This window comes from Cucumis melo, chromosome 4 (assembly GCF_025177605.1).
Source record: "Cucumis melo cultivar AY chromosome 4, USDA_Cmelo_AY_1.0, whole genome shotgun sequence".
NCBI lineage: Eukaryota > Viridiplantae > Streptophyta > Magnoliopsida > Cucurbitales > Cucurbitaceae > Cucumis > Cucumis melo.
In genome coordinates this window covers 28068844-28082270 of record NC_066860.1, presented here as the reverse complement: position 1 = coordinate 28082270, position 13427 = coordinate 28068844, and the positions used below count along the sequence as shown (strand labels likewise).

The 13427-nt window shown below is 36.1% G+C and overlaps 1 protein-coding gene across 3 annotated transcripts; it reads left to right on the top strand.

Moving 5' to 3' along the window:
- The first annotated feature begins 1248 nt into the window (after window positions 1-1248).
- On the top strand, window positions 1249-13253 carry LOC103487115 (zinc finger CCCH domain-containing protein 41). Of its 3 annotated transcripts, none has more exons than XM_051083284.1 (5): window positions 1249-1591; window positions 1994-2864; window positions 4241-5464; window positions 5854-6162; window positions 7637-8120. In XM_051083284.1, exons 2-5 carry the CDS (start codon window positions 2085-2087, stop codon window positions 7715-7717), a joined length of 2394 nt encoding a protein of 797 aa, XP_050939241.1. In that variant the 5' UTR covers window positions 1249-1591; window positions 1994-2084; the 3' UTR covers window positions 7718-8120. The 3 variants fall into 3 exon arrangements, with proteins under 3 accessions (XP_050939241.1, XP_008443557.2, XP_008443556.2); XM_008445335.3 differs by lacking the exon at window positions 7637-8120 and adding an exon at window positions 12521-13253 and having other exon boundaries at window positions 1250-1591; window positions 1997-2864; XM_008445334.3 differs by lacking the exon at window positions 7637-8120 and adding an exon at window positions 12521-13253 and having other exon boundaries at window positions 1252-1591.
- Window positions 13254-13427: the final 174 nt, after the last annotated feature.

The window sequence follows — 13427 nt, the reverse complement described above, 5'->3', positions numbered from 1 at the left end:
AACCAAAAAAAGAAAAAACAATGACATTTTTTAAGCCGACTTTCAAGTTAATACATAAATATATTTAAAAAAAAAAAAAGAAATTGAATATAAGATTAATATATACCTTGAATCAAACCATTTGATACAATTCTTATTTGCTTGACAATAAAACTATTGGAAATATGTGAAACTATTTAGAGGGAAGGAATAGAAAAATGTATCATATTCAATATGTTGTAGAATTTGAAAAGTTAATAGAAAATTTTAAGGGTTTAGAGCGTTGAGAGATTTCATTCATTACTTATACATAACTATAATATAATAATAATAAGTATTTTCGACCGACTTCAATGGTTAGTGCAGAATGCATAAATTAACCTTTTCAATTGATTATTATTAAGTCATAAAATGAATTAATATTAATCGAAACCTCCAATTTCAATATGTATCCTATGTAGAGATGTTTGATTATGGGTATTTGGAATTTTCAATACGTAGAAGGGATAAAGAAGACAAAAAATGATTCTCTCGAATCCCTCCTTTTAATATATTAAATATTTAAAAGAAAGAGTAAGTATTTTTCTTAGAACGTACTCATAAATTCTTCCGACTTCTTAAAATCAAAGTAATAAAGGTAAAAATTATTTAATTCTAACATTTTTACATACAATATAGAATAAAATCATAAACTAAATATTAATGTTTCATATTCCTTCCATTACATTCACGTTGAATTCAACTGTCCAACACTTTAAAAAAATATAAAATAAAAAGATAATTTATATCATGATTATTGCAAAAACGATAAAATAACCATTTAGTTAAACTATTTTTAAATATAAAAAAATGAATCAAAATATTTATAGAGTATAACAAAATATGACCATCCATTTACGATAGATCAACATAAACTAATAACAGTAGTCTATCACTATAATATATGACAGATAGATTTGGATGTTTTGTATAAATATGTGGAGAAAATAATTTTAAGAAAACATTGGTAAAAGTAATTACGAATATAGATGGTGTAAATATGGACACTCACTCCAATTTTACTCACTAAGAAAGCCCACATCGGTAAGAGTTTGGGCCTTTTCCTAATCTCCCAAACGGCCCATATGTTCTACCCATTTAGCACGGAAGAAAAACAAGGCAGCAAAATGGGGCGAATCCACAAATAACAAATTACCATGGGAGAAAAATACAATTTATGAAACTCAAATTCTCATTTTGTAATTTTTCCTAAATTTATTTGGTATGGTACAATCGTCGTCTATTCTCTCTCTTCTCTCTCTCTCTTCTTCTCGGTTTAGAATCCTGTTTGCTGTTCACAACTCCGAAGGGGCCATATACGAACTCAGGGTTCCGAAGGAAACCCTCAAGCTCTCTCTTCCATCTCGCCGGACCTCCGTTCAATCGCTTAACGCCGGCGGTTTTTTCCTACAACGATCTTGTTTCTTCCCTTGGCTCTGTTCCTTTTTAATGCCCTTTGTTTTTCGCTCCTTTATTATTTGCTTCCCCCTAATTCCAAAGCCCAGTTTCCATGCTCTGACTGAATTCAAGCATTTGGAGGTGCTTTCTTGATCAATTCTTCCGATAATATCCGGTAACTTGTTCGTTTGTTGTTTATTTACTGCTCTGTGTTTGTTTGTTATATATTTTGTTTTTTTCATTACTTCTGTTTTCTTTTTTTAGCTTCTGTGACTTCTTTTTCGTTTCGGGCTTGGAGAATTTTGAACTTTTGTGGTTCTGTTATAATTAGTTCGCCATTGAAGTGATGGATTATTGGGATTTATTGGACCAATTCGATCCTGGATTATTTGAAGTATTACATTCAGCTATTTACTTGTGTGTTTCGTGTTTCATCAAGGAATGAATAATTAATGAATGCTGCTGAATTGATTCCTTTTGTATTTGGTGTGAGGGTTTTTAAGTCTAGGTGTGTATTATATACTGTTTCTCGTTGTTCGAGGCTACTTTGATTTATTTCTTTCTTTCTTCGTTCCAGTAGGTTATAACTCGTTACAGTGATTCCAGTCCTGGATTCAAGGCACACCTTTAAGCCATAAGGGATCGTTCAGGATTTTGCTGGGAGTCAAATGGAACTTAAAGTTTCATATCCTAAGCCAGGTATTTCTTCTTCTGATTATGTTAGTGACCCGGAGGAGAAGGATATTAGTGATGATGAAGATGATGATCGCAACCATAAGCATCGGAGGCGGGAGACACGCTCTCAGTCTTTGGAAAGAGATACACGTGAGCATGTTTTGAGGCCATATGGAAAGCGTAATAAACCATTTGAAAATGGACGTAGTTTTAGGGACAACGATTCTCAAGCCAATGAAGCTTGGAAATCCTTCAATGCTCCCACTCTCGAGAAAGACACTCCTGGGAAATTTGATAAAAGACGCTTGGGTGGAGTGCCAGGACCTCGAGTGGTTGGGGATTTCAATCAAAGGATTAGGGGAAACCAGGGATTTTCGGGTGACCTTAGTTCTGGTAGGGGAAGAGGAAGGGATTCTGGCGCTTGGAACCAATTTGATTCAAGGTTTAGTCCTGTAGATATTGCTTCCCAAATTGTTCACCATGGGTCTTTTCCTCCTAGTCTATTTGCTGGAAGGGGTTTACCTAGTGTTTCTACGGCACAGACTGCACCTTGGAATGCATTTGGGTTAATACCAGGAATTCCAACCAGTGGGCTAGAAACGATGCACCCCATTGGCTTGCAGGGAACACTTAGACCTCCGATCAACCCTCCTCTAAACATAGGCATTCCTCGCCAGAGATGTAGAGATTTTGAGGAACGAGGATTCTGCCTTAGAGGAGACATGTGCCCTATGGAGCATGGTATTAACCGCATTGTAGTTGAAGATGTCCAGGTATGTTTATAACCCAGTTTATTGATTGAGCTTGATATTTGTTTAGAATGAATCTGTAATCTGTATGGGTTCCTATACAAGGGCCATCTAGGTTTTTTAAAGGACGTTTTCTTTAACACCAGTTTGATTGTATGCTTGTCGGTTTATTTTTCCTTAAATTATATAGATCATAACTTATGGAGTTCTGGCTATATCTCTCCATGGCACTGCCAGTTATTGGAAGCATCAATTTTAGTGTTCTTGGATTCCAAGTTTTCTAGAACGATATTATTATTTTTGGTTGGAACCTCAGAGATTAAATTCTTAAGCCAAATTTCCCTTGGGATTGCCCTGCCTAAACTGTAGTGTCCTTTTAGAAAAATATGTAAAGTGAGTTATTTTCGGGATTGATTTATGGGAACTTTTGTGTGCGTGATGTAATTAGTTTTACTTAGCTTTCTTAATTGTTAAAGGTTTAGTTTTCTTTTCAGTTTCCTTATTATCTTAGCTATAAAAAGGCCTTTTCTACATTCTTTTCAATTCATTCAATAATAGAAGTAATTTTTAAAAGAAACAAATTTACCAAGATTTGAGTTACATCAGCGTGTGTATGCGTTTTTCTTTTTTGGCAATTTGTGGGGTGGGGGAATTGAACATTTGACTTCAAGCTTGATAATACAAGCACTATGTTGGTTGAGCTAGGCTTATTTTGGCGGAAACTTGTGTTTCTGTTTACTTTTTTCTTTCTGTGTGTGTGTGTGTATACCCACATTCAAGTATATGATTATAATTTTTTGGCATGTTTGTTATTTGTATAAATTCTTTTGAAATCTAAGTTGTCATTTCTTCATGAAAATAGTACGTGCTTTGGTTGTATAGAAAACCACTAGCCGCTCAGTTTTCTTTTTCTTTTTTCCTTTTCTTCTGTGTTCAAGAAGGAGTGGGATTTACCTTTACTCTCCTCATTCCTTGTTCATTTTGTCCATTATACTGTTCATTCTGTTTATCAGTGTCATTTTCATTTTAATAATATAACAAACTTGTAAATTTTTTCCCATAAACTTAATTATTTGTTTCCCCATAAAGTTTGAAGTTCCATAAATAATTTCATTTAGTATATATTTTTAAAGGGAAGTGGTTTAGTTCCTTGTCAATTTTCCTATTTTCCCATACAAAATCAAGAAATTAGTAATTTTTCTTCTCTTTGGGATGACAAAAATTGAAGAGAACAATATATTTTCCTTTCCGTTTATATTTTTTGTTTGGTTGACTCTGTATAAGTGTACAAGCATTAATTCCTTATGGTCGTTTCTGGCCATACTTGAAAAGGAATCTATCTATTCTTTTGATGTGTAATTAATAACGGTCTAATCAACTGTATGATCTTGCATTTGCAGAGTCTTTCTCAATTTAACCTTCCTCTATCGCTTCCAAATGCACACCTAATTGGGAAAACTACTGGATCTCTGCCTGCAGTTAGCACATCTTCCACGACAGTAATGAGTGGCAAAGGATTGCTTGGAAAAAATATCAAGCCTAGTGTAGGAGATGATTCATTGCCCTTTCATGGTGTATATTCAGGTTCTGGTAGTGCAGCTGAAGCTGACTTGTATGATCCTGATCAACCTCTATGGAACAACAGTTGTCCTGAGAAACCAAATGCACTCTCAGGCATGCACTCATCAAAGATCGATGAAGTTGAGTCCTTTATGGGAGACGATCCTTCTGATAGGAATCAGGTTAGGAAATGTGATGCCGGTGATAATGGATGCACTAGTAGAATTACTGCACCTAGTGGTTCACAGGTTACTAGTTCGTCCGTCTGGGGTAGAGTTGGGTCAAGGAATAGACAAGATGTGAAAGGGAAACTTGATCCAGTAAATGCCTCTGGTTGTCTTGACAATGAAGTGAAAGAACAGAATGTGGTATTGGCTAGTGTTCAAGGAAATTCTCATCAACAAAAGCACATGGCTCAGGATGACCCCCACAATAAAGCAGGAGATTTATCTCTCAAGGCGCAGAGTGATGCCAATACCATGCGTACTATGCGAAAACCATCTCAGAAAGCAACGTGTACTCTGTTTGTCAATGGGATTCCTCTACAGAGCAACAAAACAGAGACACTTCTGTCTCATTTTAACAAATACGGTGAGGTCATTGACATCTATATTCCAGCAAATAGCCAACGCGCTTTTGTTCAGTTCTCAAAAAGGGAAGAGGCGGAAGCTGCTCTAAAATCACCTGATGCTGTTATGGGCAATCGTTTTATCAAACTTTGGTGGGCTAATCGTGACAGCATTCCTGATGATGGTGTAAGCAGTAATAATGGTATTCATGTTCCTCCACGTCATATTGCAGCCGCTTCACTTCCATCTATTGCTGTCAAAGGAAAGAACAGTGTCCCGGTTTCCACTTCAAAAGGCAGTATTTCCCACCCACTGGATTCTTCTTTAGCTGCCCCAGATCACTCTCATGCTTTCAGTAGCCCCAAGGTTTCTTCTCCTTTGCAAAAGAAATTAGAGAATCTGGAACAGTTAAAAGAGGAACTCCGGAAGAAGCAACAAATGCTAGATATGAAGCGGAATGATTTTAGGCGCCAGTTAGATAAACTTGAAAAACAGGTAAACTTTCAGCCTCTATAAGTTTAGTTACCATATGTGCTTGATCAGGAGACTATTTTTATTAAGTTTAAGATATTGCCTCTACTGCTGGAGGAATAAGGGGAGAAAATAAATGATAGTTGAGAAAGAAAATTCATGCGACGCAAATAGCATTTAGAGTTTTATATCATGTCAGCTCTAATCTCAATGGATAGACACTATTGTAGGGTCACTTGTTGTCCCGTGAGATTAGTCGAGGTATGCATAAGCTGGTTTGAACACTCACGGATATAAAAAAAAAAATTAATGCATAGACATCCTGCTGTAAAAGTGCTTTACTAGTCTCATGTATTATATGCTGCAAGCCAATCTATCATTTGTTTTATTTTCTTACTTCTTTCTCAATACAGGCCACAGGAAACAAAGCTGAAGCAGTCACTGGGTCCTCTGCAAAGAGACTTAAAGTGGGAATAGAAGCTGACACTAGTAAACTTGGACCAAAGGCCAGCGATTCTAGTGTTGCTTTGGCATCACCACATACGGAGGTGAATGGGGAGCATCCTGAGCCAACCACATCTATTGTACAACAGGAGTCCTCAAAGTTTGAGCCTGTTGATTCATTGACAACCGAAGCACCTTTTGATAATGAAGGAGAGAAATTGGGTAGCTGTTCAACTGGATTTAAAATTGTTCCTCCTTTACCAGCGGACTTTGCCAATGTATGTAGTACCATTCCTCCTTTATATCAAGACTATTTGTGATAGTTTCAAGTAAATTTCTGGAGTCTCTTATATGATATGCTATAAACTCACTAGATTATCTCAACTTCTTTTTGGGTAGCTTGACAATGTGAGGTGTTTACTATTTATATTTGTTCATATATCAGTAAATTGGTTTTTCCTTTAAGGATGTTCGCCAAGGACACCCCAAAAAAATAAAAATAGAAGAAGAAGTAAGGGAATACGCTTATTGCTTGGTATTCAATCAAGGACTATCCAGTAATAGTTTGTTTAATTGTTATTACTATTTTTTTTAATGAATAATCTGAAAAAAAAATGTATGTACAAGGAAAAACTAAAAAAACCAAAGTCCATGGAAGTAGAGCCGAACTAAAGACAGAGCCACCAATCAAGGAAAATAGCATATAGAGGATAATTACCAAAAGTTTTTCTTCACCAAAACCCTACGAGGAAGATATGGCCTCATGAAGGACCAAATATCACTTAAGTTCCTGTCAGTGAAAAAGTCTTGTTTCCGTTAAAAACAAAAAAGAAGTTGAACATGGGTTGAGTTAATTGTGAAACAGAATGGATGTTTTTTGGTTTGTGTTTGGGCTTGAAAAAAATGAATAGAGCCAAAGTTGGGTTGGATTACGCTGGTTGTGGGGGCCAAAATGAAGGGAGTTGGGTTGGAATGTATAGATTGCGGATAAAAAAATACTGAAACAAGTTGAGATGGGATGGGTATTGGATAAAAAATGGTCAAATATTCTTCTTTCTCATCTTCTTTGCCTGGCAACGACAAAATCACCTTGGATCACAACTTCTTCTGCTTCGCTGAGGATTGTCCATAGGGTTTTAGGTGCCATCATCCCACCTTGTTTCTTACTCAATTTCATAATCATTGGTTGTACAACTTTGAGTTTGAGTTTTCTTTTTCAATTGATTTTTCTTCTTTTTTGCCCATGACGTCCTTCATGCCCAAGTCTTGGATCTTGTCGTGTTTGTTTTATCACTCTCTCACACTCAAGTCTCAAATCTTCTAGACTTTCTTCAAGTCTTGAATCTTCCGAATTTTCTATTGCATTTGTTTCTTTCATGGTTTCATTGCTTTGGTTGGGTTCTTGAATTTCACGAGACTTGCTCTCAATATTTGCAATTCAAATTTTTTCAAATATTGAATCATTCTTTTCAAGATACCATAAACGTTGATGATGAATCTAAGCTTAGAGAGTTTTGATTCCAAAGAAATACCTCTGTAATGTTATTCAAAAATGAAAGGAAGGAGGAGGTTAAATAGCCATCCAAACCAATCCCCAACTGTAATATTTGTTCTACAAAAGCTTTTTTACAAAAGTTATTGACTAAACTATTACAGGTTGAGTTAATAACCAAGCGCAGAGAAAAAAAATTAAAGTCTAACGTAGTAAATTTAATTACATCAGTTGACTACTCCATTTCAAATTTATTTCAGTGCTTCAGGATCGACGTAGTGACTACTTCTGTGAGGTTCAAGATAAATGTAGTAAGAAGTGACATGTGTTCTGGAATATAGGCTTCTGCCTTTCTTGGTCGTTTTCATAACCAAGGTAGGTTTTTTTGGTCTTGAATGTTCTTCTAGAACTCCGTTATTGGGCGATTCTTCTTGGTTTTTCTTGAATTTAAAGGGTTTTCCCTAATTAGGTGTGCACTGTTTGACAATAAGCACTGCTCACAAAGTTTCCTCTTGCGATTTGTGTCGCCAGGAGTTTAAGAGTCCACAGATGGTAGCCAATATTGGCCTTGGCCTAGACACTTGCTTTGATACCAAATTGATGTAGCCTAAAGATATAAGGAGAACTGTCTTTATTACGAGTCAAAAGTTGTCGAGGAAGACAATTGCAAAGAATTGAAAAACCAATTATCCTAATCCTAATTAAGTAAACTAATCCTCATCCAAATTAATCCTAATTCTAATTAATTAAGTAAACTCATCCTCATCCAATCATCCTAATTAACCAAGAAAAATGTTTCTAACTAGTGCTTTTGGTGATCGTTTCTAATGACTCATTCTTTCTTCTTTTGGGTGGCCTTCCCCTCCCTATCCCTTCCTTATTTTCTTTGTTGAGCGAGGTGAGGGCTCAAAAGAAAATTAGGCTTTTTTTTGTTTGTTTTTTGTTTTTGTTTTTTGTTGCCTGGCAGACCATATGGGAAGATTAAAACTATTGGTTCTTTTTTATATGAAACGATTTCGTTGCTGGTATGAAATTACCAAAGACCTCTCCAGTTAGAGAGGGGGAAGAAAGCAATTGCAATGAAAAAGAAGAGGATCTACACCATGTCACCACCAGACTAAACAATAGCTTCAAAAGAGAATCTAGGATAGGATAGGTAAGTCCTTTTCTTGAAAGATTCCGCTGCTTCCTTTGAATTGCAGACTTGAGAGGCTTCGCTGCCCTAGATGCTCTCTCAATCCATATTTCCCTGCTAATCTTTAAAGTATTTTCTATTTGATTTGAAAGAAACAAAGAATCTTTGAAAGGAAAAGGTTAAATTAGATTAGTATAAGTTGAGTAGTTGCATAGAATCAAGCCTCTTCTTCTTAGTCAAGATGTTATTCTAACTATTCTTTATCTTATTTTATTTTTATTATGACAAAACATGCTTTCATAAAGAAAATGAGAGGATCTAAAAAAATGCACTTTTTAACAAATAATATAACGAAAATAGGCTAATGCTTGAATTACAATGAGACATAAGCCATAATGATCCAAAAGAGGGGATCAGCAAGTGCATTCAGATATCTCAACTAAGTTCATATACCCTCAACACCCTCATCATATCCCAATATCGAAATAATGACAAGAGTCAATCCTCAACATAGGAAGATGCATAATAAAGCATGAAGTGAACTTGTGACTCAGATAAAGTGGATAACTAGATCTAATCTAGGAAGGTGAAAGCTCTTCAATTTAAGCTGTCTTGCACCAAAAAGCTTGAAAATTGCTTGGAGAAGTTGACACCTGGGTGATGCATTAAGTCTTGCAACTTGAAAACAATGCTGAAGATCTTTACTCACAACTTGACAGAGGACAAATTGAAAGGGATAAGCAATGTAATGCCATCTTTCTTTGAAGAACCAAAGAGCAATTCAATGATCCGAATAACATAACCTAAACAAGAATATTATTTTTTTTTGGACTATTTTCCACAATCTCCTATAGATTTCTTTAACGAAAATTTAATTGAATACTTCCTGAAGAATCCAATCCCCAAATGCAAGAATTATCACAAGCCTCCACTTTCTTTTCGGCCACTGTTTGAAGGAGCTGGCCAAATTCAAGAATTTGGGGGTCTTTCAACAATCTTCTGAAGGAGATATCCCATGACAGAGTTTCAGTATCCCAATGGTTGAAAACAGAAACATTGGGCTGTAGAGCAATTCTATACAGCGAAGGAAGCATGGGCATAATATAGAATTATCGACCAAGTTTTGTCAAAAAGAAACTCTTTTACCCTTACACCAACTTAAAGACAATGAAGCTTCCACTTGCGACCAAGCTTTAGAGATACTGATCCTAGGACTTTGAAGGCTCATCTCAAGCCTTTCAACCGTGTGCCAAGAAAATTGGTCCTTACCATGAATACTTCATACCACCTTACACCATAAGGAATCGGATTCATGCTGAAATCCCCATCCCCATTTTGCCAAGAGTGCCAAATTCCCATTTAGGAAGGTGATTGACTTCACTCCCTTTATTTCCTTCGCATAAGAAATTTTTCATAATCCTTCCAGTAATTGGAAAAACCTCGGATGGCATTAGATATGAAGACATATAATAAATAGAGAGATTTTCTAAAACAGCTTCTCACAAAGTTAAGTCTTCCTCCGTGAGATAAATTAAATTGCGTCCAAAAATCTAACTACTTAATTTTGTCAATAATTGACTGCAGTAAATAACTTTTTTGGGATAGCCACCCAAGGGAAGACCAAATAAAGAAAAAGAAGACATTTGACCTTACAATGCAGGCAAATGGAAGTGGACAGCCGCTTATCATCATCAATATTTTAGCCACACAAAGCTGATTTGTTCCAATTCACTTTTTGGCCCGAGCACCCCCAAAGTTAAATAATTTTAATGAGTGCATTCAAACTATTATCATCATACTTGAAAAAAACAGTGTATCATCAGCGAAGTGAAGGATAGAGACATGCACCTTATCCTTTCCTGCTACCTCCCTTTTCGTAAATTAGGTTTATAAGTGCATGTAAAACTTCACTAACAAGAAGGAACAAAATGGAGAAATCAAGTTACCTTGCCCTATGCTTCTAGAAGCTTGATTCTCCCCCTTGGTCTTCCATTAATGAATATTAAAAAGTTTGGGTTACAAAAACATCCATCACTTTATGAAATGCATTTAAAGTTGAATCCTTTAGGCAGGAGAAATTCATCCAAGAAGTTCCAAGCTACTCCATCAAAGGCCTTCGTTAGATCAAGCTTGAGAATCCAACCCTTTTTCTTCAATCGATCCTTCCCTACAATTTCATTTGCCACAAGAACTGGATTAGATGTTTGTCTGCCTCCATTGAATGCACTGTGAGGAGAAGAAATTATTTTAGGTGTTTCGTTCCTTAATCTTTCAGCTAGCACCTGTATAATAATCTTATAAACTGATGTCGTAAGGCTGATTGATAATGCATTACATGAAAGGAAAAAGGAAAGGTGGTATATTGGTAGCTATTTAGATCCCTATGCAGATGGAAGTTGACTTTGGTGGCTCCTTTTTTGAGGGATAGGTGGCATAGATGGGGGATAAGGTGTGGGAGGCTTGCATTCCCCTCTCTTCAGCGTTTCTTAGGTTACACCATTTGTCTTCGTTGAAAAGTCTTTCCATGTCAGATGTTTTGGTGTCTTTCTCCTTTGGTTTCCGTCAGGCATTGTTCAATAAGGAGGTGACAAAGGTGACTCCTCTTCTTTCTTTGATTGAGGGTTTTGATTTTAGATCGGAGATAAAGGATGTTTGTGTTTGGAGTCCTAGTTTGGTGGATGGGATTTCTTGTAAGTCATTCTTTAGGATTTTAGTTCACTCTTCTCCTGTCGTTGAGTCTTCTTTGATATCTTATAAAGAATAAGATTCATAAGAAAGTCAGGTTATTTGTTTGGCAAGCTTGAATTCAATGGATAAGGTTTCGAGACAGATGCCTTCGTAAATGGGTCCCTTTGGTTGTATCCTTTGTCGGAACGGGTAGGAGAGCCTGGATCACTTTATATGGGAGTGTCTGGTCGCGAGATCTATTTGGATCTTGTTCCCACAGGAGTTGAGTTTTGTTGGCTTGCGAGAGGGGGTGTTTCCTTTGCTGTGCTGGGGTGTGTGCTGTTATTTGGAATATGTGGGGCGAGAGAAACAATAGAATGTTTAGGGATGTGGAAAGGGAATCTTGCAAGTAAGTTTCTCTGTACCCCCACCCTTAGCCTGCTCCCTTTTTGTTAAAGAAAAGATTATATAACATCTTTAATCTACATCCCGCACATCAAACACAAGCATTTTTTATTTTTTTTATTGAAGCAACTTATATTGAGAAGAAATGAAAGAATACAGGGGCATGATTTATGTTGAGCCACTTAAAGAATCTAAGGAACCTCAGTCTCAACTAGAACAACTCTACTGTTGCAGCAAGGAGCTCTTCATGATGATTGGAAAAAGGTTAGAAAAGTTCTACATGAAAGTGAGTGACTGCTGTTCTATGAGTCCCCTCGGGGGGCTGGATAAGGGAATGGTATTCTCCAATTCAAGTTTGAACTCTAGGGTGAAAAGCCTCTTCAAAGAGAAGTTTTTTCCTTATGGAGGCCTAACAAAGGTTCAAGTATCATCATTAGTCTCTTTTCATTTCTTCAATGAAAAGTGGTCTTTCCATTTCAAATATAGATATATATATGCACATATGCACATACATGTAGATTTACCAAAATTATTGAACAGATAATTAGAGATTGATTTTGGTGGCTGAATATTTTCAGAAGGGTAATAATCATATTAATTGAGATCATGTCAATGCTGATGATCTTTTATTGTTCATACGACGTGGCGGAACGTACTGGTGTGTTGTGTCAACAAGTGCTGTCAAGGCTACCCCATTTGGGAAATTTGGATGGAGAGAAGAAAGAAAATCTTTGATGGAGCTGACAATTTTTTTTCTTGATGTTGATAAGAATTTGTTAATTTTGCTTTGTTCTTCCCTTTTTGAGTCCAATTTATGTGCACTTCGGCAGTACTCGTTAGTCATTGGTCAAATATCTTTTGAACTAATGTTTTCTTTACCGTCTTTTTGGGTGATCTTCATCCTAATTCTAATTTCATTTTATAATTTGTGTTGTAGGAGGACGTGATAAAGCAACATTTCTCGGCGTTGGGTGATGTTTGTACTGTGGAGCTTGTTTCCGAAGATGGTGTTCGGATTTCAAATGCATCCAATAACTGCTCAGCTAATGTCACTTTTTTAACCCGTCATTCAGCTGAAAGGGCATTTGTAGATGGCAGATCCTGGCAAGGTCAAGACTTAAAGTTTATATGGCTGTCTAGTGACAAAGACCCTCATCGCACTTCTTCGGACACATCACGAGATGCAGACATGGAGCCTGAAAACGAAGCAGAAATCATTTCTTTAAACGAAACCCCATGTCACAAAGAATCCCAAAGTCCAACACAAGATGACAGCGACGAGCCTTTGGAAACAGGTAAGGTTTCGGCAGTGATAGAAAGAGAGACATGATTGAAGCATTTTTATTGTTTAGGAGGCGTTTTCTTTTCTTTTCTTTTCTTTTTCTTTTTTTGGAGCATTTTTCATGCCGAGTTAAAAGTGTAAAATTAATGGATTTTTCCTTTTTTCTATTTAGTTAAGGAAAACTGGTTTAGCAAATGTGAAAAATTTGTTTTTCGATTTTCATCCCCTCCCCCTCTTTACTGAATTCATGTATAAAGAAAAAAGAGTCTCTGATTCCAGACTGCCACCAGGGATGATTGATTAAGATAGTTGATTGAATCAAAATATTGTTTTTAGGTTTTTATTAGGGTTCAAAGAATAAATTTGTATCAATTCCATTCATTTCTTAGATTAATGTCTTTTTACCTCTTAAATATTACAATTACTATCCCTTATTTTCCTTCTCATGCTTGGTGTGTTGAACCCAATTTGTGTTTCACAAGTTTTTCCCCTAATCATCCCATTTTGTGCCTCCTTAAATAAATGGACTAAATTAATTGAAAAAATGTTCATACGTATAAAT

Excerpts from the sequence above, each read along its gene's own strand:
- LOC103487115 (XM_008445335.3), top strand. The coding sequence starts at position 2,085 with ATGGAACTTAAAGTTTCATATCCTAAGCCAGGTATTTCTTCTTCTGAT. Across the intron at positions 2,865-4,240 it reads TTGTAGTTGAAGATGTCCAG|AGTCTTTCTCAATTTAACCT; the intron begins GTATGTTTATAA and ends TTGCATTTGCAG. Across the intron at positions 5,465-5,853 it reads TAGATAAACTTGAAAAACAG|GCCACAGGAAACAAAGCTGA; the intron begins GTAAACTTTCAG and ends TTCTCAATACAG.